This window comes from Pleuronectes platessa, chromosome 7 (assembly GCF_947347685.1).
Source record: "Pleuronectes platessa chromosome 7, fPlePla1.1, whole genome shotgun sequence".
NCBI classification, from domain to species: Eukaryota; Metazoa; Chordata; class Actinopteri; order Pleuronectiformes; family Pleuronectidae; genus Pleuronectes; species Pleuronectes platessa.
The window spans coordinates 14,695,143-14,717,124 of record NC_070632.1 but is presented as its reverse complement, the minus strand read 5'-3'; the positions used below and the strand labels follow the sequence as shown (position 1 = coordinate 14,717,124).

The window sequence follows — 21,982 nt, the reverse complement described above, 5'->3', positions numbered from 1 at the left end:
CTATGAATAAAGATGACTGACATGTCTGCTGTTTGGTCTGAAGTGAGGATTACTAAAGCGTTCCTTATAAAACACCCACAGAGGGGAAGACAAATTCAGTCAGCCGTTTGTTTTTATTGAATGTGTGCTACGGAAACATAGAGTGGCGTACGCTCACTTCTGTGACATAAAAGCTTTGCACTTTATACTGAGTAAACAAACAAGGTAATGTAGAGATTTACAAACAAATCAATTGAGTGCACAATAATATTTAGGGATGTGAAAAGAAAAAAAAGGACAAAAAGATAAACTGAAGAGCAGAGGGTAACTTTACATGTAGCTTATTCAATGTGAAAATAAAATGACAAAACATGAACAATGCAATTTAACAAGCATCAGAACAAGTGGCCGTGCATTGAAATAAAAGTGAACATTGACATTATGAGTGGAAGTTCCGGAAAAAGTAAATTTTTTAGCTTAAACTTAACAATTTCTAGAGAGACCTGCTCTCATGAGGATCATTTGATTTGATTTGAACCTACAGTTTTTCAATCTACATTTCTATTTTAATAACAATTGGAACAAGGAAAAGAAAACATGGTCAATTCTGACGCAAACAAATGCTCTGTAAATAAAAGTAAAAGAAAGATAAAAGTTATAAGTTGTAAACAATACATCAGCGAACAAGGGAGAAGGCTCTGTGTCCAAACCTCGTAGATTTCAAACAATAACAAAATCTTGTTTAGCCAAAAGAAAACATGGTTCTTTGTGTTTGTAGAATATTTTTAGACTGTAGTTAGTTGAACAGCATGAATCACAAACCAGATGGTCACAGTGCTGGAGAGGAAACCATCATGTCTTAGTACCTGGATGTGGAGGAGAGACAGCTGTTGCCACACATGTTCAATAATCTCCATAGATGACAAATCATATCATCAATTCATTCTCACACAACAACCACACTGAAAAAGTGACTTCTCATCCTGAGCTGAAGTCCAGCACAGTGATTGGTACCTGTGGACGAGTGGCAACGCTGGACAGAGACCGATGTTGTACTGCCACACTGTGGACAACGAATGCAAATACATCAGCAATTTGAGATGAGGCTCAGAAATCCCAGCATATGAAAGAGGTTGGGGTCAAAAGTATGAAAAACACTCTCATCTTTGGGGAAAAGGGAAAATTACTGAAACCTTCCACCTGATTTTTAACTGATAAGACAGGAGTAAGATTTAGTTTTTAATCCAAGGTTTGATCAAAAGAGTTTCTGGACCACACACACCTTGTGATTTGAAGGCTCTAACACTTAAAGTTTAAGTTTTCAGCATCACTAGTTCAAGTTCAACAACAGATAAAAAGTTGTGTTGTTCAGAACAAGTGGAAAAACATTTCAGAGAACATTTGAGTTGCGATGAAAGGAAAAAAAGAGTAAACAATCATTTGTTCGACAGGTATAAAAAGCTCCAACTTATTACAAGATCAAAGCCATGATTTCGAAAATACTGATTTGGACTGATGTGAAAGTTTGAACTTGGCATTGGAGGATAAAGAGATAATAAGACAAACACAGTTTTGGCCGTCAGGTAAACACACAAGCATCCAGCAAATAAAGTATTTAGGAAATAAGGCAGGAATACTGATGTAAGCCACACAGCCTGTGACGTTTTTGTCCTTTGTCACGATTCCACCTCGACTGTATGAAGTCGATTGTTCCAGCATCAATGTGGAGACCAACTCCAACAGATCTCTACGTCAGAACAACCTTTTTACAACAGCGACACATCACTGGTGTGTGGAGGAGGTCTCTTCGTCTTCAGCGTCAGGTTAATTATCCTCCTCATCGTCACTGACGAAGCTCCGTCCGTCCTGACTCGACTCCCTCTCCCTGAGGAAGGTCTGCCTGATGGCCTCCAGCTCCGTCAGCTCCAGACGGACCTTCTCCAGGTGGAAGGAGCGGCGGTTCTGGATTTGCCTCATGGGGAACGGGTTCATGTCCCCGAAGGCGATGCTCATCAGCTTCCTGGAAAAAAACAGAGACGGTGGAAAAACTGTTGTGTCAGTCTTGGATGTTTCATATTTTTCTGCAGACACTGTGCTGTGGATACGAACTGAATTTGTTGTGTATTTGTTTGAGGTAACTGAGTGTTTTACTTAGTCTAAAAGTGTATTAGAGTTAGAATTTGTACCTCTGCCAGGGAAGTTGTGTTTTTGTCTGTTTGTTTATTTATTTGTTTGCAGGATTACACAAAAACGACTCCTTTATGGAGGGGTGGGGCATGGCCCAAGAAAGATAACAAATTCTGGGACAAATCTGGATCAGGGGGTGGATACTGGAATTATTTTCACTTTCTTCAACATTGCGAGACATTTTTCAAAATTGTCCCTGATTTCCAAGAGAAGAAAAAATATGAGATTGAAATATATGAGGATGCAATTTGGAGCAGTTCCTAATAAAATTCAGGATCTAGTGAATTCAAATGTGGTTTCATAAGGAGACGAGGAGAGGAGTTGGGCCTTGGCCGAGGTATTCCGTCTACTGAGTGCCCTTCTGGTTGATTCTTGATTATTTAATGCTAAGCTACAGATGCAAACTCCTACTGTAGATGAGCAGTATGAGTTTATTTGCTCAGTAACAGAGCATGAGGACACAATCAGCTACTCCAGTGTAAATGGCCTTGCTCCTTATTACTGCAGACACACTGGTCTGTGTCACGATGCAAATACCAAAACAAACAGTAAGCAGTGGCTGTACCTTGAATCCAGGATTGTTCCGGTGAAGTATCGGAGATATTTGAAGATGGTTGTGGAATCCTGCAACTTCAAAAACTCTTCCTCCTTGTACTTGAAGAGAGCGAGGGCGGAGCGAAATATGATCTGTAGAGGGGAAAGTATCAAAGCTGTGAAATTCTCCCCTGGACTTTCCTGTGTGAACATTAACAATAATCCCATCATCATCTTTAATATGCAAGGTCCATTTAGAAGGAGTTTTTATGACTTTTAGAGGAATGTCTGAAGGTAACAATATTTAGCACCAAATCGCCACTGTTGCATTTGCTTAAATGTGACCGAACCTTAAAAGGTGGAAATATGCTGTAGTGTTGACTGTTCATTTGACTATAAATGTGTCTTTTATCATATAAAAGGGTTTAAACTCGTCATGTTAATATGTTTTAAAAGTCTCCCCACGGGACTTATTCCTTTTTTTGGACTTCTACTACACAGATATTGCCTCACACGGTGGAGACCGAAAATGAAACTAAAATAAAGTGAATACTAAACATCAGGGAGCAAGAATTAATCCAAAAGTCTGCTAATGTTGTTGTATATGCCTGATGTGTGACTATCAAACTGTGACCTAACAAGTTTACCATACGATACAAAAAGATAATGATAATATGCGTGTTGGTGCTCTGTCCACAGTTTGGTTCTGTTGCCACCAAAGGGCCAAAACAAGTCCAGGTTTAATGTCGTATTCATTTATTGTGGTTAAAAACTGCAATGTCAAAACCACAGTGCCGACATGTAGCATTGATTTGGACTCATCTTAGGGCAAATGACAGCCTGATAAAGAAACTCATTTTGTTGGTCTTTTGCTGGTGCTTTGTCAGCGCTCTTCTAACTGAAAATAGATGTGTGCTGTTGTCGAAAATGAGAGTATATTTAACTTGTAGAACATAGAACCAAAACAAAAAGCTAAAATAGGCTAAAAAGCTCAGCAGCTGTATAGTTAGGGGATAATTTCATGTGGGATCCTCATATTTTTTAATAACACAAAAGCATTTACCCACTGTTAATATAAAAAGTCTATATATATAGATCTCTGGCGCTACAAATGATTTTGAAGTTTGAAGACACAGTGAATTAATATGACTAACAACAAAAAATGCACTTGTTGGAACTTGTTTACACCCCAACAGAAAGCATGCTATATATAGAAGGAGCAGAATTTAAGCTCACACGAATGTCCAGCATGCCTGGACAAATATCAGAAATGGAGCGACAGCGTTTGAAAACGGAGAGTCAGAGTTTTACTTTCTCTTTTGCCTCTTACCTTTGGACCTTCGTACAGGAAGGCGTCCCAGATCTTGAAGAGGACGCTGCTCACCACACTGTCCACGAACACCACCAGGAACCAGTTGAAGGTGATGAGGGAGAAGTCGACCTTGTGCTGCTCAAAGTGGGCGTGAAGCCGCGGCAGCTTCTCTAACATCAGGTCCTTGAACACGCGCTGGTCAACCTGCACAAGCAAGAGAAACGGGGAATTTTATTTTCCCAGCAGGAGGAAAAACTTCAGAAAAAAGTCCAGCAGATAGAAAGACTGATCAGTGCACTGCATTCCTGCTCTGGTATGTCATGAGCACTCGGTCACATGGATATGACATCACCATCACCAGAAAAAAAAATAACACTCCTGAGGAGGCAGCAACTTGTCCCATGTTCTCCAGTATCACAGTATATAATTTCAGCTTGTTTACCTGTGAGCCAAGCAGAGTCTTGGTGTAATAGTCTCTCGGCATGAACACTTCCACAATAGCTATGAGGCTCCAGAAGGCGTCCTCTTGGTCCAGATAGAGCAAGGCAATGGCAGCCAGCCTGAGGAATTTCATACAATAAAGAGTAATGGTTACAAGGCATAAGAGGAGAGAGGGAAGAGCAGAAAAACTAAATCCCCTCCTGTTGGTACCTGTTGAGTCCCTGACAGTAGCCAATATCTGGGTTCCTCCAGGAGAACGCCATCAAGACGTTCCTGAGTTTCTGGATGCCGCCCGCACTCGGAGAGGAGTAGTGCTTGTTGTTGGGCAAAGTGCGCAGCAGGTCCAGCTCGATCTGCTTCGAGGCCGGGTTGGGCTTGTCCCTGGCTACATTCAGTAGCGTCTCATAATAGTCCGGCGCCAAATGGTCCCGAAATTTCTTGACGTGGAAGGCGACACACCAGCGCCACACCTGGGACCGGTGCTCGTGCGGCACACCGCAGCGAATCAGGGCTTTGAGCTCAGGGGAGCGCACCAGGTCTCTGTTCAGGGTGCTGGCCAGGTAGTTCTCCCACTTTACTCCTACGGACACCTCCTGGTTCGTCATGGACAGCGTCTTCAGCTCCAAGGCTCTCACCTTCGCGAACAGCTTCTCTTCCTCCTCCTCTTCCTCAAGCACCGTCTTGAAGCCAAACACGTCGTACTCACTGAGGTTGATTTCAAAACAGAGAAACAAAGTAGAAAAAACTGTCAAGAATCAGTGACGCTCACGTTAATGCAAAAGTTATTTAAACCTAGGTACCTCTGTTCTTCCCAACATGATGGAAGGATTTCCCGAATTTATAAGAACGGGTGCAGTGCCTGTTCGGAATGGGCTGTTTACTTGTCCTGTGTTAATTATGAATTACTCCTTGTCACACATGGGTCCTCCTCAGATATGAAGTTTTTATAAAACAGTTTATGGTGCAGAGTGAAGTTAGAAAACTTGCTTTATCTGCAGTGAAGATTTTATAATAACTGTTAAACAGTTGGCACAAATATCAGATCCAAGTTCTGTGGATCTTGTTACCATGACGAAGCTTTGCACCTGTTACTGGTCAGCTCTGCGTCTGTCTGATATGGTGAAATAAAAATTATCAAATTATCTAAATAGTTTGGTGTAGAATTTGACCCAGTTTCAGAAGTTTGCGAGTATTTGCACACTGCCCCACCCCCACCTACTGCTACAGAGCAGTAGCGCCTGTTCAACTTTTTATTAATAATTAGCATATTGCATGTACAAACTGCGCCAGACTAAACACTGCACTTCCCTAGACCTTTAGAAATACACATGTTAGGTGTGAAGTTGATAAGATGAATGATTTTCGAGATATGCGTTACACTGACAGAGAGAGATTCAGACAGCACTAGATATATTATTATACCCATTCAGCAGAGCCTGTTTTTCTGGTTTAATAAATGGGTGTCGCTGTTAATCAAGGTACAACAGGTCTTGTGACTCTCATGCAACAGTGTCTGTTAAGACTACTAGGATAATATCCGTCTCTCCTGAAACAGATTTTTCCATGATTTGTGAAATCCTATGTCTACATATAACAGCATGTCCAGGGACTGACACATTGGCTACTGCTGTTTCCTAACATTTAATGGCCATACCTGACAGTGCTTGGTTTGAAGATGAGGTGCTCCTGCTGATCGGAGCCCTCTACCTGCAGAGCATCCTCTAACAATCTGGAAATGACGTCACAGGCAGGACTCTGCTCCGAAGACGAACACACCGGGTTCTTCACTTCTTGAAGCAGCACCAGATATTTACTCTCTAACTGACACAACTTGGCCTCCAGGGCCGTATACTGCAGGAAAGGGAAAACGCAGAGGGTTACAATAAAGTTTCTGATTGTTAATCATTTTTTCTTGTTTTGCAATTCAAGAATTAGGGGGCACCAGCCAAGCTCAATACTGGACTTCCCCTACCACTCAGACTTCCTGTTTCTATTAACAGGAAAATGCACCATTAACCACCAAAGACAAGACAGTACCTTTGCTTCTAAAGCTTTTTCTCTACTCTCTGCATTCCTGCGTAACACTGTCAGCTCCAGGATCTCTTTGTTCAGGAACTTGTTCTGGGATTTGTAGCCTTGAAGACCGTCCTGAATATTAAAAACACATCGTTTGTCGGGTTAAACAGTGACAACTTAATCACAAAAAGAAAATAATACTTGTGGATCATACACTGAAGCTAAAGAAAAACAAACTTTTCCTGGACTACAAATCGATTCCCACAGAATCAGTGCTTATAATCAGCAGCTTCATTGTCCCTCTCTAAAAATCCGGTTTAAGTGTTTTCCTCTGCACCTTCAGGATGTCCAGCTCCTGCTGCTCTTTGATTGGAGACAGTGAACTTGCATCATTTGGTTTTCCACTGTCCTCAAGGCTCTGCTGCGACAGCTTCATGATGACCTCATCCTTAGCCTGGATGGTCTCCATCATCATACCCAGCTGCTCATTCATCTCCCCTACTTTAATCTTCAAGCCTTTCAGCTCCTGTTGCAGGCTCTCCTTCTCCAAGGCGAGACGCTCCATGTGGCCACACAGGGCCTGGATCTGTCCGTCTCTTTCCTGAAGCAGGTTCCCCAGCTGGGTGATGTCTTCCTGGGTTATTTCAGAGGCCGGGGCCGGGGCCTGGTCTGAGGCTGTGGATGGATCAGGAGCCGGGGCTGGACAGCGCACTGTTGGCCGCTCGCTCTGAGACGTCCTGAGGGTCTGCTGCAGAAGTCTAACCAGCTCCTGGGTGATAAAAGACGAGGTAAATTTGTCACCACATCAACTTGTAGGGTCACAATGATGTTTTGAAATGAAGTTGCCTGGTTCACAGAAAATATGCATTTGAAGTCATAATATTACAAGAATTAAGTCGTAATTTAACAAGAAAAAAAACGTCATTATATTATGAGAATAAAGAAAAAAAAACTATTTAGGAGAAAACCACCCGGAACACCCCTACTTGGCAGAGTTCCACTCTTTCTGGAACCAAACTCTTGATTACAGATCTCACCGTTTAATAATATGTAAAGTCCTATATTTTAACCACAGACTAATTGTATTCTAAATGAAACGCCACAATCTTGCAGCTTGTTACTGAAACTGACAACAACTCATAGCACAAGGAAGTTAATCTTAATGTCTTGACAAACCTTGACTCGTTGTACTAACCAGGCAGTCAAGTGTGTGCCAGTTGGGTTTTCCCACTGTGTTTTATGGCAGAGCTGGGAAAAAACCACCAACACTAATATAATAAAGAATGTGTCGATGCTCATTTGGACCTGGAGTCAGGCTGACCAGAGAAACATGTGACGTTTTCCTCCACTATGCCCACATGACCTCCTCATTCACTTCAACAACATCGTCAAATGTGCTGCACTGAAAAAATGTGGCTAATGTGCTTCCACAAACACACCCACATGTGTGCTCACACAGATGGAGACACAATGTGTCACATGCAACAAATTTGTATTTCCTTTCCAGTTACACAGAGACACACACCAGTTGTCTCCAGAGTCAGTTAGAAATTCCTGCTTAAGTTGGAGCTGCAGAGTCTTAACTACCTCCCAACTGAGGCACACGCGCGCGCACACACACACACACACACACACACACACACACACACACACACACACACACACACACACACACACACACACACACACACACACACACACACACACACACACACACACACACACACACACACACACACACACACCCCTAGTCTCTAAACAGACTGTTTTGAGGAGAACTGTTGTTCCATCAGTTCTTGCTTCAGCATGACTTTACATTTTTGTCTTCCTTTGTCAGTGAGAAAGTTAGAACTACTCACAGCTCTAACTCAAACACCACCACCCAAGATTTCAGCTAAATTTCCCTGAAATACTATTTCAAGCACTAAATTCTGTTTGGTCATCCCCCTGAAGTGGATGAGTCAGACATTGTGAAGTAAAGTCCTGACAATCTATCATTGTGAAAACCAATGATCCTTGCTACATCCACTGAGAGATGACACAAAACAGGTTGAACAGAAGAGCTTAAATGGAAAAATGTCCACCTGATGTTTAATGATAAGAACTACTTAAATAAAATAAACCATCTTTGAGAAAATATATTTGAGATGTTATTGGACACTTTAGTTTGGTCCGTGTCACATCCACTTACATGGAGGAGGAGGGGGATTTATGATCTATACTGCATCCAGCAACCAGGGGGCAATCAATATGATTTGCTTTATAATCAGTCATGGCACATGTTGATATAAAGCAATCAGAATGTTTCCATTGTTCAAAAGAAGGTTTGTGTGTTTAGCAAACACAATAAACTTGAATATATATATATATATATATATATATATATTCTAATATATTTTTCATATCTTTATCACACTCCTTTTTGAATGCTATTACATCGGGAGAGATAATGACCTTCTGACTGGCGAGCTCATCTCGGAGTTTTGCCTGTTCCTGCTCCATGCGGCTCAGTTCTTCCTGTTGGCTCTGGAGGCGAAGCTGCATCTCCAAAGGTTTGCTTCCGTTGTACTCCACTGGCGAGCTCTCCGCACTGCGCGTCTCAGCACTGCGCCCAAACCTCCCAGAGCCCATCATGTCCCGAAGCAGTGGCCTCTTAGGCCGGGCTGGATTTCGCACAAAGTCAAATGTAAATGCGGATCCCAAGGAATCTGAGAGAGAATAGAAAATCGTACTTGTTGCCTCTTATGAAAGATACTTCAGGAGCTGGATGCAAAACAATTATACAGTTCTTCTATGGGGATAGTCAGCAGGGTATGAGTATTAAACCAGAAGTGTTTAGAGAAACATGAAGTACATACGTCTGAGTGTGTCTGGGTGAGATTTCTGTTCAATGAGGTCCTTGGGTGGGGCGTCCACCAGCTCCCACTCCTCTGTGCTGTTGTTACCAGTGTAAAACACACTGCGCCTGTTCTCAGCTCCCTTGCCCTGCCGCAGATAAGACATGGAGTTCCTGACAGAACAAAAACCAGACAGGAGGGTGAGTGAGACCAGGAGTGGAGCTATAATGACTGCTACTTTGTGCAAGCGGTTTAAATGGTAAATGGTTTTGTTTTTATATAGCGCTTTTCTAGTCTTGATGACCACTCAAAGCGCTTTACAGTACAGTTTTACATTCACCCATTCACACACACATGCATTCATACAGTGCATCTATTCGCAGCACTTTGTTATTCTATGGGGGGCCATTCAGGGTTCAGCATCTTGCTCAAGGACATTTCGGCATGCAGATGGGTCAGACTGGGGATCGAACTGCCGACCTTCAGGTTGGAGGACGACCACTCTACCCCTCAGCCACAGCCGCCCTTCTGGCAAATCCACAGACATCACAGACTAACTGCAGGGAACATGAAGTTCTACTCCTTGGTGAATAGTAACATAAGCATAAAGAAATCCTTTGTTAATCTATTAGGAGTGCTGCCATAAATTCTGATAATGCTAACGTCTTTTTAAATTAAATACTAATCAATTATATCATCGCATTGGAATAAATGGGAAGTTATGAATCATAGTTATAAAATTCTTTAAAGTGAAAACAGCTGTAAAATGGCCACGACAAGTGTGACACTGAAGTTGTCGCTTGCCTCACACCTCGTCAGCCGACACATCCGGCCCACAACCGTCACACAATAAGGACACAGTTTAACAAGTGTAGCTGCCCACAGAGCCCACATGATGAATCGCTCTTCACTTAAGGCCTCGATAAGCATCTTTAAGCCTCAGGACTCTGCTGTTACAGTAAAGGCTAATTTAGGCTCAACGTTAGATATGTGAATTTAAATGGACGGAGCAAAGATTCCATCCTCTCAATCATTTTGTGCGCATCTGTGCACGTCTTCTGAAAGCTTCAGGATACGGATGAAACAGACGAAACGTAGCAGTACCACAAGTAATGCTGGGAGGGCAGCATAGCCAATAGTTGAAAAGAGATGATCATAGGACACGAGGAAGATATTTCAACAATGGTGGAGACTACAAGTTTTAAGATGAAACATCGCTGCCTAGAACACGGCAGCATTTGTGTCTTTCTTTAGAAGTACATTATCAGAACCTTCTCTGCGGTCGCCATGTTTGTTGTTGTCAGCAAACCCTTGAGTCTGCGCTGCCCTCTAGTGGATGTTTTACTTGGCAACTACGCCAACATGAAGGATACATGGAAGTATGTCGGAAGCGACCGTTTGAAACCCATGTATCACTGTCCGTAGATTAAGGCCGCATAAATTAACCTTTACATCTTTGAGATTTGACTGCTTCTGCTCTCATCTTTATATCTACGAGCAGAAAATAACACACTGACGTAAAATAAAACAGGTTCAGTTAGCAGCTCTACTGACCCCATGTCATAACTGTTTTATCAAATTATCAGGACACAACTGAGTCTCAGGAAACAAGTTTTGCCTTTTGAAATACAGGAGGCTACATCATCGTTAAAGGTAGAGCAGACTGGAATTGAACAGCATCGCAGTTGAGTTGCTCTCAGATTCCTGTGCACCTCAACGAGAACAACTCTCTTTCCATCAGAGATACAAAGCAAGTTCAAATGCGCATTTCAATGTGTAACTTGAATGTATGTTTTTAATGGTACCAGAAGGGGAACTGTTGATGTCTCAATACTGGAGCAACTTGTGAACTGGATGTAACCATTTCCTCCCCTGCTGACACCTTCAACAAGAACTGAGGAGGTGTTTTGTTTCCTCACTACAGCTCTCTAAGGGCACGCGCTGCAGCGGTCAAACTAGCTGCACCTGTTCAGCAGGGACTCGAAACAAAGACCTGATGAAAATGTGATATCTTTCTTCAAAAACTGAATGTACGATATAACTGAGCCTTACTTGAGTTCTGTACCAAAGTTTTTGAGCGAGAAGTTGAGAGGGTTGGTGGACACAGCGGAGGCTCCTCTGGCCGTCTGAATCCCCACCATCGACCCGTCCTCTGTCTCCGTCTCCATGGCAAAGTCGCTGCGGACCTTCTCCATGCTTTCGCTCAGCTTCTCAAAGACGAAACCATCTGAAGTGCAACACAGAGACGATGAGAATAACATCGGATCAATACGACAGCACTCGCCTCACCACTACTCCTTAGGATCTAGGATTCATCTTATTATTTTTACTTTAAATTACACCAAAGGATTCCAAAATAAAGCAAAGCAATATTTGGAGTTACCCACAAAGCTATTTACAGCAGGATACATGCCTGTGGGTTCATGAGCAACTCTCTAAAAATCACTGTGTAACATTTCTAAGCCCAGCATGCTGAATATACATTTTCGTCTTTGTATGAAACTAACTTTGAAGATGTTGCTTAAACGATGTTTAAAAGGAAAGTGGTCGCAAATATCAACAATGCTTTGTATGTACTTGTGTGTTATCACAAATGTGTGTTTGTAATTTAAGTAATTTGAAATCAATTAACAAGTGCCAGTTCCAAACCTGAATACATTTTACCTACAGCCTTTTTTAACTTGGTTGTAACACTGTTTCCCCCTGAGACTCCAAAAGTGTTTCGTTGATTCAAACCCTCACCCACCCTCCATCGGCACAGTGGTGAGTAGATAATGAGAGAATTTAAATTTTAGGGGGTGAACTATCCCTTTAAGACATTGTTCTGAATAAGATGCTATCATGTGAACAGCATGTTCTGATCTTATCCCAGATAAACATAATTAAATTTAGGCATGTGGAATATTCTAATCTTGGATAATAACGTCCTGCTGGAGTTTTCACAGCATTGTGCGGCAACAACATTCAACAGTTGCCAACTGCTTGAGGATGCATTGTCTTGAGTTCCAGTGTAAGCAAGCAGTAGCCTTATCAGACTATGCTCTGTAACATGTTGCTCTATGAAGCTCTATAAATACACTGTACTGTACATGCTACTAGTCTGCAGAAACTCAATGTGAGAGAACAGCAGAGGATCCTCCGCAGGATTCATCGTGAGCAAGTTGATGATGTTTCTAAGAAAACATATGTCTCCAGATAAAAACGCAGTGCCATACACGTAGAAGACACCAAAAACGTGTGATCTCCGCAGCAGAGTTATTAATATCTTACGTTCTGTCTTTGCTGCAACACCCCTCACTAGAACAAGCTGGAGGATTTGTTTCAGTTGTGAACACAGAGAATCTCCCTCTGCGTTGTTCATGTGTGTAGGGAAACCTCTGGAGAAATTCCAGACCCAAGTCTCCGGAGTTCCTTTGGAGGCTTATGTTATTTGATTCTATTAATGCATTAAGATTTAAACACACACTAGATTAAAAAAACTTATGTGACCTCTTTTCTTTCCCCCTGTGTTGATCTTTCATTTAATCAATGCTCGATAAAACCACTCCTACATTCTCTTACTGTTAACACTTGGGAACCTGGCCACAAAATAACTCGCCTGGTGTTTGCAGCAGTTGTGTCAACATCAACCCATCAGATACACGTGTTTACTTTCAGCTGGTGCCTGGACATGATGAAACAGAGCAGGGACGTGTGTACATTCACACTGTGTGTACCTGTGTGTGTCTGCCTACCATTGTCTTTGCCGACCAGGCCGGTGGGAGGGTAGGCCAGGGTCGGGGAGCTCCAGCTGTCTCTCTGACCGGAGCTCCGAGTGCTGCTGTACTCCCAACGCTTCTGCTGCAACTGCTGGAGCCAGAAGTTCATCACCTGCCTGCTGGGGGCCTGGAGACACAAACACCAAAACACAAATAAGAGTTTTCAGACGATCTATGGATAAAGAAAGTCCGCGGATAATCCGGAGGCTCTCACACGGACATAAGTGCGTTCACACATGCACCTCATCCTGAGAAAGTGCTGAGAATCTCCAGAGTTCAGTGCATGCCTGAATTCACAAAAGGTGATTCACTTGCATGGATCAAAAACAAACTCTTCCTTAGTCTCAGAGGGCCAAGTGTTTACCCAGTAGGCGTTTTGAGTTCAAAGATTAAATGACACCTCACACATCGATAGTAATAGAACGACACCTGTCTGGATGCAAGATAACAGCTGTGGAGTCAAATTGAACATACGAAACAGTTTAAATATCAGGTTACTAAAAAGATCTGTCACGTGAAGGAGCGCAGATCCTGGTTTCAGTCTCTGTTCCTGCCTCAGGCCATGCAGGCGGGCCTGGTGTTAACCATTCACTCCATCTGCTTCAGCCTGGGCAGCAGGAGTGAGACCACAGGGCCCTGGTTTGGCACTGACCCCGGTCACAAGTCACATGACTGAAGTAGAGGGGAGCGTCACATGAGACACTTTTATATACAGTCTATGGCTGTGACACATTAACATACAGTTTATGAGCTCATGTGCACTTGAATCTATGATTAAAAGTAAACAGACGGATTCTGGAAGACATGACACTTGCATATTTCCTTCAGAGTGACTAAACGATGTGCATGTGAGACTAGATGACTGTGTCCAGTGTGAATGGGTGTGTCTGCGTCCCCCCCCCCCCTCAGAGGAGGAAGTGAGAAATCAGAGCACCACAGCCTCAGCGCTGCGAGGACCCTCACACCTTCAGCTCCTACCTTCAAGAGGAACTCCTTCCCGGCGGTGCGGATCTCAAACTGACCCTCTTCCCCCTCCACGTCGTAACAGAAGCACGCGTCTCCCACCTCGATGTGTCCGAGCGGCAGCGCGTCCTGCGGAGTCTTGAAGTAGTACAAGTAACACTTCCTCGGGTCGTACACGAACCACCTCGGCTTGTAGCCCCTCAGTGGCCCCTTGCCGGACAGTTTGTTCAGGTAGCCGCACAGCCGGGAGGCCTGCTCCTTCGCGCCCTCCACCTCGGCCACGTCCACTGACTTGGCGGCCGTGACCCGCGGGGTCGCGGCGGGGCTCGCGTCGCTGCCATCCTCCCCTTCGTGCATCTTTCCCCAACTTTCCTCTTCTTCTTCTTCGATTTCTCTGTGCAGCGGCGGATGCCCACTGCTGCTTCCATCCGCATGACTGGCTGCCTCCTGCCCCGGGGGAGCACGGGAGATGTAGTTCACTTCATAGTGTAGTTCGTGTGCGAGGCAGGAGCACCGCTGGGTGGAGCTGTTTCACAAGGAGAGCAGCAACATGACTTTCTCTTATTTTTTTACTTTTGATTACAACAATGTGCAAAAAATACCAAAGTGTACCAAAACAGTAACATTCAATATAAATAAAATGAAATTATAGAAAAAGGTAGTTAAGTTATACTAAATTTGTATAAAAAATGTTCTTCCTTGGGTCCTGAGTCATGGATATCAATTGAGTATTGTTTTTTGCAATCAACAAATCAACAAACAAACACAATGGCCAAAACATGACCTCCTTGGCAGAGGTAATAATACACATGATACACAAAAAGTTAAAAAGAAAACGAAAAGACTATATTTTGGTGTTAAAGCATAACTGAAAGTGAAATAAAATATGAAATATTTAAAAGAAAATATTTAACTTGTTACCTGCTTTTATAGTATTTTGTTTTGTGGGATGTAAAATTTAATCAGCGTAACGTCTGAAATCCCCACTGAGTTCTACAAAGTTTCCTACAGTTAGAGAGAAAAGAAGCACTTATATTAAAATGCTTAAGTTTAACAGTTTAATTAAACAAGATCTAACATCATCAAGAATTGAAGTGTTACTGCACCTTCTCTTTGATAACGTCTCTATCTGTAAAGTACCCGTGTAACTAAACAGCTATCGATAAATGTAATCGTAAAATTAACCATGTGTGATACTGGATGAACAGGCTGTTCAAGATGCTTTAGAGTTGCAATTTTGTTATAACACGATAGATGTGTATAGAATAGTAGATGGGTGGTCTATGTCTGGAAGTGCACCTACATATTTCCCAAAACTCTTTTATATAACTGTAATGCAGTTTTACCCATGGTTTAAAGGAAAGTGTAAGAAAAACTGATGCGGTGCTTTTGCACTGACATTTAACAGGCATCAACAGACGTGTGACCTTCTAAAGGACCCACATCCTCCTCTTGTGTATGTCACCACGAGACTGTTAAAAGATCTTAAACCGCCTCCTGGCTGGCAACTGTCTAATGAGACATACCTGCCTCTTTGTTCTACATCTATCAGAAAATACTGTACTGCACAGCAACAGTTGAAAAACATGTACGTCTATGTCTCTTGTGCATTGTTAACAATTCAATATGTGCACATTTACATTGTAAGCACAAATAGTGATTATATGGTAATTTACAAACACAACAGACAGAGCATTTGACCCCGAACCTGTTCACACCCCCAGAGGAGCAGATGGTGATTCACAGAGACATTTAAAACCAGAAGACAGCGCCGTTAAAGATGATGTTGAAATTCTATGTCCTGGTGTGTTGCAATACTTAGTCATACAAGGAACATACTGTATGTACAGTATGTACTTAGTGGCAGGGCTGCTATTTGTTTCCTCTTCATGTCGTGATAGCATTGACAGATGAAGTCAACTGAAATCATCTAAAAAAAGGCAAGTGTCTGTGTCCCTCTCAGGACTGTAGTAAACTAAATAAATCTTTGAGTGTTATATGACCTTAACTTCGACGAGGGGGCCGATGGGAGGAAGGTGGGAAGTTTTTTTCAAAGTGTAGTCTGCTCTTGACTTTTCCAGGATTACCTACCCTAGCTTTAATGCCGGCTGCGTTGGAGGATCACAAGCCTCAAACTTAAATTGAATGTATTTTGTGATAATATAAACATAAACACAATCAAAACCACATTGATCGCAGACGTTTTATCAGTTGAATTTACAATAATAAAATCCAGTCTCATCCCGCTCAGTATGACACAGACAGTTTCTGGTTATGGTTCTCCCCCACAGGGAGTTCCTATACTGCTCCTCGCCATGGAGCTGGAACTGCTGGAGGGGAATCATGACGACCTTTCTCTTCAGTGGAGGGTATGAGTTTTTATTGATGACAAACACGGCTGGGAAATATCTGATTTAATTTGGGTTGTGACTTCCAATGTCTTTGCAAGTTTTCTCAGATATTTCCACTCCTTCATACCTGCCTCAACAACCAAAACCAGAATGTATTGTAAAACCAAATGAGGTGAACACAAGAGATCAACATGGTGACGCAGCTCAGCTCCCATTACTACAGTAAATCAAACAGTCTGTGGGTAAAACAACCTCCTCCTGCAAATGAGTGCAGTCGTGTGCACAAACCACATTTTCTGTACATCTCTTTTTCCGTCTCTCTTCAGGAAGCTCTTGTTTGTTCAGCCGCCTCTCTCATGCAAATGAGACGTACAAACTGTTATTGTGTCATTGCCGAGCATCACTGCTTTCCAAGCCGGTGGAAAAAAGTGTGTAATTCTAAATGTCATCTGTCTATATCTCCTCATGTCTGGAGTTGAACTCCCTCAGAACACCTTTGATTGCAGATCACAGGCTAATGAGAAGATGAGAGAAGGGTTTTTAATGTTTGCTGAAATGGCTCCAGGTTCAAACCCCACACGGTCAGTCTCAAGAGAAGGTATGAACTCTATCAAGAAACAACAGCATCAGAGCTGTATATCTAAACAAGAAAGAATCAGTGCTCATTTCTTTTCTTTTCCTAGGGGTTGAGAGGTGCGCACTGTACGGGAGACCAAAACCCAGATTGGAAAAGATCTTCCCAGGGTTGAAAGATCCCAAATCACCCTCCTTCAGGAATTGTCTCAATTCTTTCTTCAAGGTAAGAACACTTATTTAATGAACACTCACTTATCTCATCCAATGAAAAAAAATCAAAAAAAATCAGCAGGGGAGAAAGTCTATTACCGTATTACTTAAATTTTACTATTTAAAATCTACCATTATCATTTAAATTTAGATAGTATTTGAATGAATAGGGAATACAGCACTTTTTTTAAAGTCAGAGAGTTCTTTATAAATGTTGGATTCCGCCTGGATTTGTGATTAAGCCGTTAATACATGTTATACAGTATGAAAAAGTTTCTACATGTGATGAGCAGTGAACAGTTTTTCCTGCAATAGTGATGAGATCATCGAGCTGCTTTGAATTTCTGGTTGACACCTCCTGGAAAATAAACAAATGAGTTCTGGTGGAGCCTTGTTTTGTATGTTAGGAGATAAACACAGGCTGTCATCACTGAATGTCTGTGCGGCTCTGATTAGGACCGAGCGAGGATGGAGCCCAGAGAAAAACTCAGGAGTTCTCACGCTGAAGTGACCCAAGGAAAACTGAGGGAGCTGGCATCGAAGTGGTTCCTAGAGACTCAAGTGCCCCACATCGTCCAAAACGGTTTATTCCCCACCTGGTTCCTGGGCTTCATCACCAGAAAGTAAGTATCGATTGAGGAAAGCGTGTTAAATATTAAACTGCTCGAGAATAATCACATTCTTTGGACATAAGTCACCTTTCTTTCTCTTTTTGAATCTACCCCTCTGTTCCTTTAAACCATTTACGTCATGCATGTTCACAAAAAAGTATTGAGTATTAAGTTTTGCGTCTTTTCTACTTTTATCTACAGTGCTGCTGAAGACATACTCAGAGAAAAGGAGCCGGGCTGTTTCCTGGTCCGTCTCAGTGATAAGGCCATCGGGTACATACTCTCCTATAAGTAAGTAATGACTTAGGGAAAAAATGGTGTTGTGTTGTGTGGGTTGTTGTGTGTTTCTGTGTTATTTCAGTAATTACCACTAAACTCCAATTCAAATTGTTATCATTTTACAATCAATAGAATCCAAGAAATAAGCATAAAGTTTCATATTTTTGACACAAAATAGAATCAACTGAATAATGATATTTTGTGCAGAGACTTGAGACTTAAACAAACTGTTTTTTATTGTTGCAGAGGCAGAGATCGGTGTCGACACTTTGTGATAAACCAAAATGAAGAAGGGCAGTTTGTAGTCTGCGGGGACAATAGGGGACATGACACGATACCTATGCTAATAAACTTCTACATGTCGAGCCCCATCGAACCGTTTGGAGAATTTCTGACATCTTCCTGTTCTGAGGTCAGTTTAAGTCACTTTATTTGGGTAAAATGGAGCCAGACTGAATAGCTCTGACTTTTATTGTTTTTTTTCATTTGTGCAGGTACGGAACGAAGAGCTGTATGATACCATCCAGATCTCTCAAAAAGAAAAACCTGTGGCTTCCGTCAGAACGGGTAAGAATGTGCCAAAACAACGGATTGACTTGCCTGCTGAGCGGGCACGCACCCAGCCAAGGCAGAGCAACAGACCACTAGAGGTGAGTACAGTTGATGTAAATGTAGAAGAATCAGTAACTCTGAGCAGATTTTAAAAACGATGGCTTGTTGTGTCAACCAGGAAGTACCGCCTTTGCCTCAGAGGAACAGGAACTTCGACAACGGCCCCCCGATCAACCAGGACGGTGTTTTGTACGCTCAGCTCCAGAAGCAGTCACCCAGGGATAAACCAAGATCCCAGCACATCTTTCAGGGCCATTTACCTGGAGACAATCCAGCAAGGCCCGAGAGATACACCAGCCAGAATCAGACTGTCAGTCGGTGTAGTCCTCCATCAGGACAAGGATCGTCTCTATACCCCCAACTCAGCCTGCCAGAGAGCAGCAATGGAAGGTCTCGTCCGGACTACAGCTCTGACGGGGAGCACTTTTATAGGCTGACTACACCTCCACACACCCCACCAAGACTTTCCCCAAAGCCCGTCAGACAAGTCACGGGCAGTCTCCCACAGTTAGACCCATGTGGTCTAGAACCTGCCCTTTATTACCTGGCTGGTAAATCTGGCAGCCCACACAGTGCAGCGTCAGAGACCAGCTCAGCGACTTCCGAGCAGGGCAGTGAGTCACCGTACGCTGAGGTCGCTGGTGTGGCCCTCTTCAGTCACCTCCCTGAAGACAACACATACGAGCTAATTCCTGTGCACGAGGACTCAGTGGATCCGGAAACCAGCAATAACACTTACGAGCCTCTGGAGGACCTCAGACCCAAGATAGTAAAGGTTAGCAATGTATTCAAATTTCATTCAAATACTTAATTCTTCACATATTATTGTCATTCATCATATTTAATAATGCAAATCTTCTGCAGAATGAGAAACGCAAATGGCATTTCCCTGAGGCCCTGAGGAAATGGTGAAGAGGCTCAGTCCCCAGCCGCTGAGGGACGTGTTGACTCCTGCCACTCTGACACTACTGTGCTACTAATATACAACCTGTGAAAACTTATTTTATATGTTCAACGTAGACTTATGTGTTCCTAGATATTCAAAAGTCTTTTTGTTTTGATGTATTTATTTAAAAATTATAATGCGTTTGCATTTTCCAGATGAGCTAAATAAAATGCACACTGTATACCGAACTTTTCAAAAACAACTTATTTAACACAAATCAATAGATGGATCGATATTGAAATTGCATTTCCTTGAGTCTTATTTTATTTCAACAGTTTATGATGTGTAGTGAAATGTATTTTATTCAATGTGCTCTATGATTTTCTGGTTTCTCCGAGTTTGGGGGTAAAAGTAGACATGATGCAGTTAAACAGACATCAGTATAAATATATTTCCTAATAGGAAACAAAAATTCAAACCAGCTCCACCAAATTTCACACTTATAAATTGCAGTTCGTTAAACATGCCTGATTTTTTTCAACAAGATGCATGAATTAATTCCCTGGGAAACTGGTGAAAAGATAATAACCCTGAGAAATAACAGCCTATCTTGCAATTTTAAAGAAAGTTATGCACCTTCATAAAAAGTATACTAGTATTATATGATAATGTCATGATGATAAAGGGGAAATGGGGAAATTCTACAAAACCCTCATGTGTAGGCTATTGTATTTAACACTTCAGTAACAGGAAACCGGATTTGCATACAGATTTCAAATGTCTGTATATGACAGCAATGGAGAGGAAGATGATCAAATGTATTTTATTGTATTCAATCATTTACTTCTCTTTTCATTTGCAATTACAGTTTTTGTGATCTCAGTAGAATTTCTGTGAAGATAAAACTTCAATGACAATAATTAGATATTTCTGAAACTTTCACAGTTGACATAAACTTGTAGTTAATTGCGTTAACTCACTCTAATATAGTTTTAACTGACATAAGGCTAGTTTATCAAAGTAAGTTAATAAATGACTGGTAAAACGTTTTACAGAGTAGTCTTTAAAATACTCATCCTCAATAATAACTTGTTTTCAACTGTGTTAAGAAACTTGTGAAGTCATGATAATGTTGATTCTTGGTCTCAGGAATAGTTACACATTCAACTCAAAGCGAACTTACTGGTTTTCTCTCTGCACTTTCCATCACATAGCATGGCCCTCATCAGCGGGGGAGTTTGTTCAGTCATTGTGGAGAATGAAGAAGTACTTATGGATGAACTATCATGGCTTTCAGCAGAGGTCTGAATGGTTTAATTGTCATAAAAGATAATTCTGAATCCGACCTTTATTCTGCACCAAAATCCCTCTTTCTTTCTTCTTATTTGGTTCTAAGCCAACCAACACACAGACATTGGTAATAAATATTTCCAAAATACTTTTCACAATCCTTCCTCCACTGTCGTCATCACCATCTGAAGCCACTCAAATGTAAACAAACAAGGTCCTGTGAAGAGAGACCAGCGTGAGGTTCACTCAGTTTCTTCAGAAAGTGTTGCTTACCGTTGGGGCTGCTTTACTGCCCAAGTATCACAGCGAGCCAGAAGCTTCTCTGCTGGAATCATAATTAACAGATGTTCCCGGTTATTTAATGAGGCCACACAATCAGCACTGCGTTGCCCCGAATCCTTGATACTGGCCTCATAAAGGGAGCTGGAGATAATGGAGTGAATTAACTGGCTGCCCTGCGGAAGGCAGACTGTTTAACTGACTTCAACATCCGCCTCCACACTCCACAAGTCCTCTCTGTTTTAGCTGGGGCGGTCTTTAAGATTGTGGCTCTGTTGTGTAAACTTATATTTTGAAGTTTGCTCCAAAGCTGCTTGTTTGTTTTTTTGTCTGCTGACACATACAATGTCCATCTAGGCAGGGGTAAAGACAGCGGTGCTATTTTCCTGAATCTGCTCCCTGATCCAGATCTGCACCAAAATTTAATGGATTCTGACAAATAGGGCATTATTCCACTAAGTGTTGTGGTAATCCCTCCAGTCCTTTTTGTATAATCTGGTTCACAATCCCACAAACACACAGGCAGGGGTGAAAACACAACCTCCTTCGCTGAGGTAGCAATAGATTATCACAATCTGAGTGAACACAGTAGAAATGTTTTAATTATTTATGTATATGCCTTGTTGCAGTACATATGATATATATTATATTATTACAAAGAGCTTCGGGCAACTGGAAACAAACCTGAACTGTTCCCCTCCCAACACACACCACTGACATGTTGTTTGTCATGTTGTTTTTTTTGCTGTAGCTTGCCTCCCAGTTTCTACTTCGGGAATCTGTCTGACTCATCTCCAACTAACCAGGTCACATTTATTTTGCAGCCACTGAAAGACGACTACAGTCTGACTCTAAGCAGAT

The 21,982-nt window shown here is 42.1% G+C and overlaps 2 protein-coding genes across 3 annotated transcripts; one reads left to right on the top strand and one right to left on the bottom strand.

Moving 5' to 3' along the window:
* Positions 1-94: 94 nt before the first annotated feature.
* Positions 95-14,399, bottom strand: tbc1d2b (TBC1 domain family, member 2B). The gene is made up of 13 exons (XM_053427967.1): positions 14,043-14,399; positions 13,041-13,191; positions 11,359-11,533; positions 9,328-9,479; positions 8,924-9,177; positions 6,807-7,238; positions 6,491-6,601; positions 6,108-6,304; positions 4,664-5,158; positions 4,455-4,572; positions 4,031-4,216; positions 2,732-2,853; positions 95-1,999 (listed from the first exon to the last, which is right to left on the bottom strand). Exons 1-13 carry the CDS (start codon positions 14,382-14,384, stop codon positions 1,804-1,806), a joined length of 2,931 nt encoding a protein of 976 aa, XP_053283942.1. The 5' UTR covers positions 14,385-14,399; the 3' UTR covers positions 95-1,803.
* Positions 14,400-16,673: 2,274 nt separating this feature from the next.
* LOC128445154 (SH2 domain-containing protein 7) lies at positions 16,674-19,800 on the top strand. 2 transcript variants are annotated; one of them, XM_053427966.1, is made up of 8 exons: positions 16,674-16,959; positions 17,062-17,177; positions 17,621-17,787; positions 17,977-18,066; positions 18,301-18,466; positions 18,549-18,704; positions 18,785-19,441; positions 19,531-19,800. In XM_053427966.1, the coding sequence occupies exons 3-8, from the start codon at positions 17,633-17,635 to the stop codon at positions 19,576-19,578; spliced, it is 1,272 nt and encodes a 423-aa protein (XP_053283941.1). In that variant the 5' UTR covers positions 16,674-16,959; positions 17,062-17,177; positions 17,621-17,632; the 3' UTR covers positions 19,579-19,800. The 2 variants fall into 2 exon arrangements, with proteins under 2 accessions (XP_053283941.1, XP_053283940.1); XM_053427965.1 differs by having other exon boundaries at positions 16,676-16,976.
* The last annotated feature ends 2,182 nt before the right edge of the window (positions 19,801-21,982 follow it).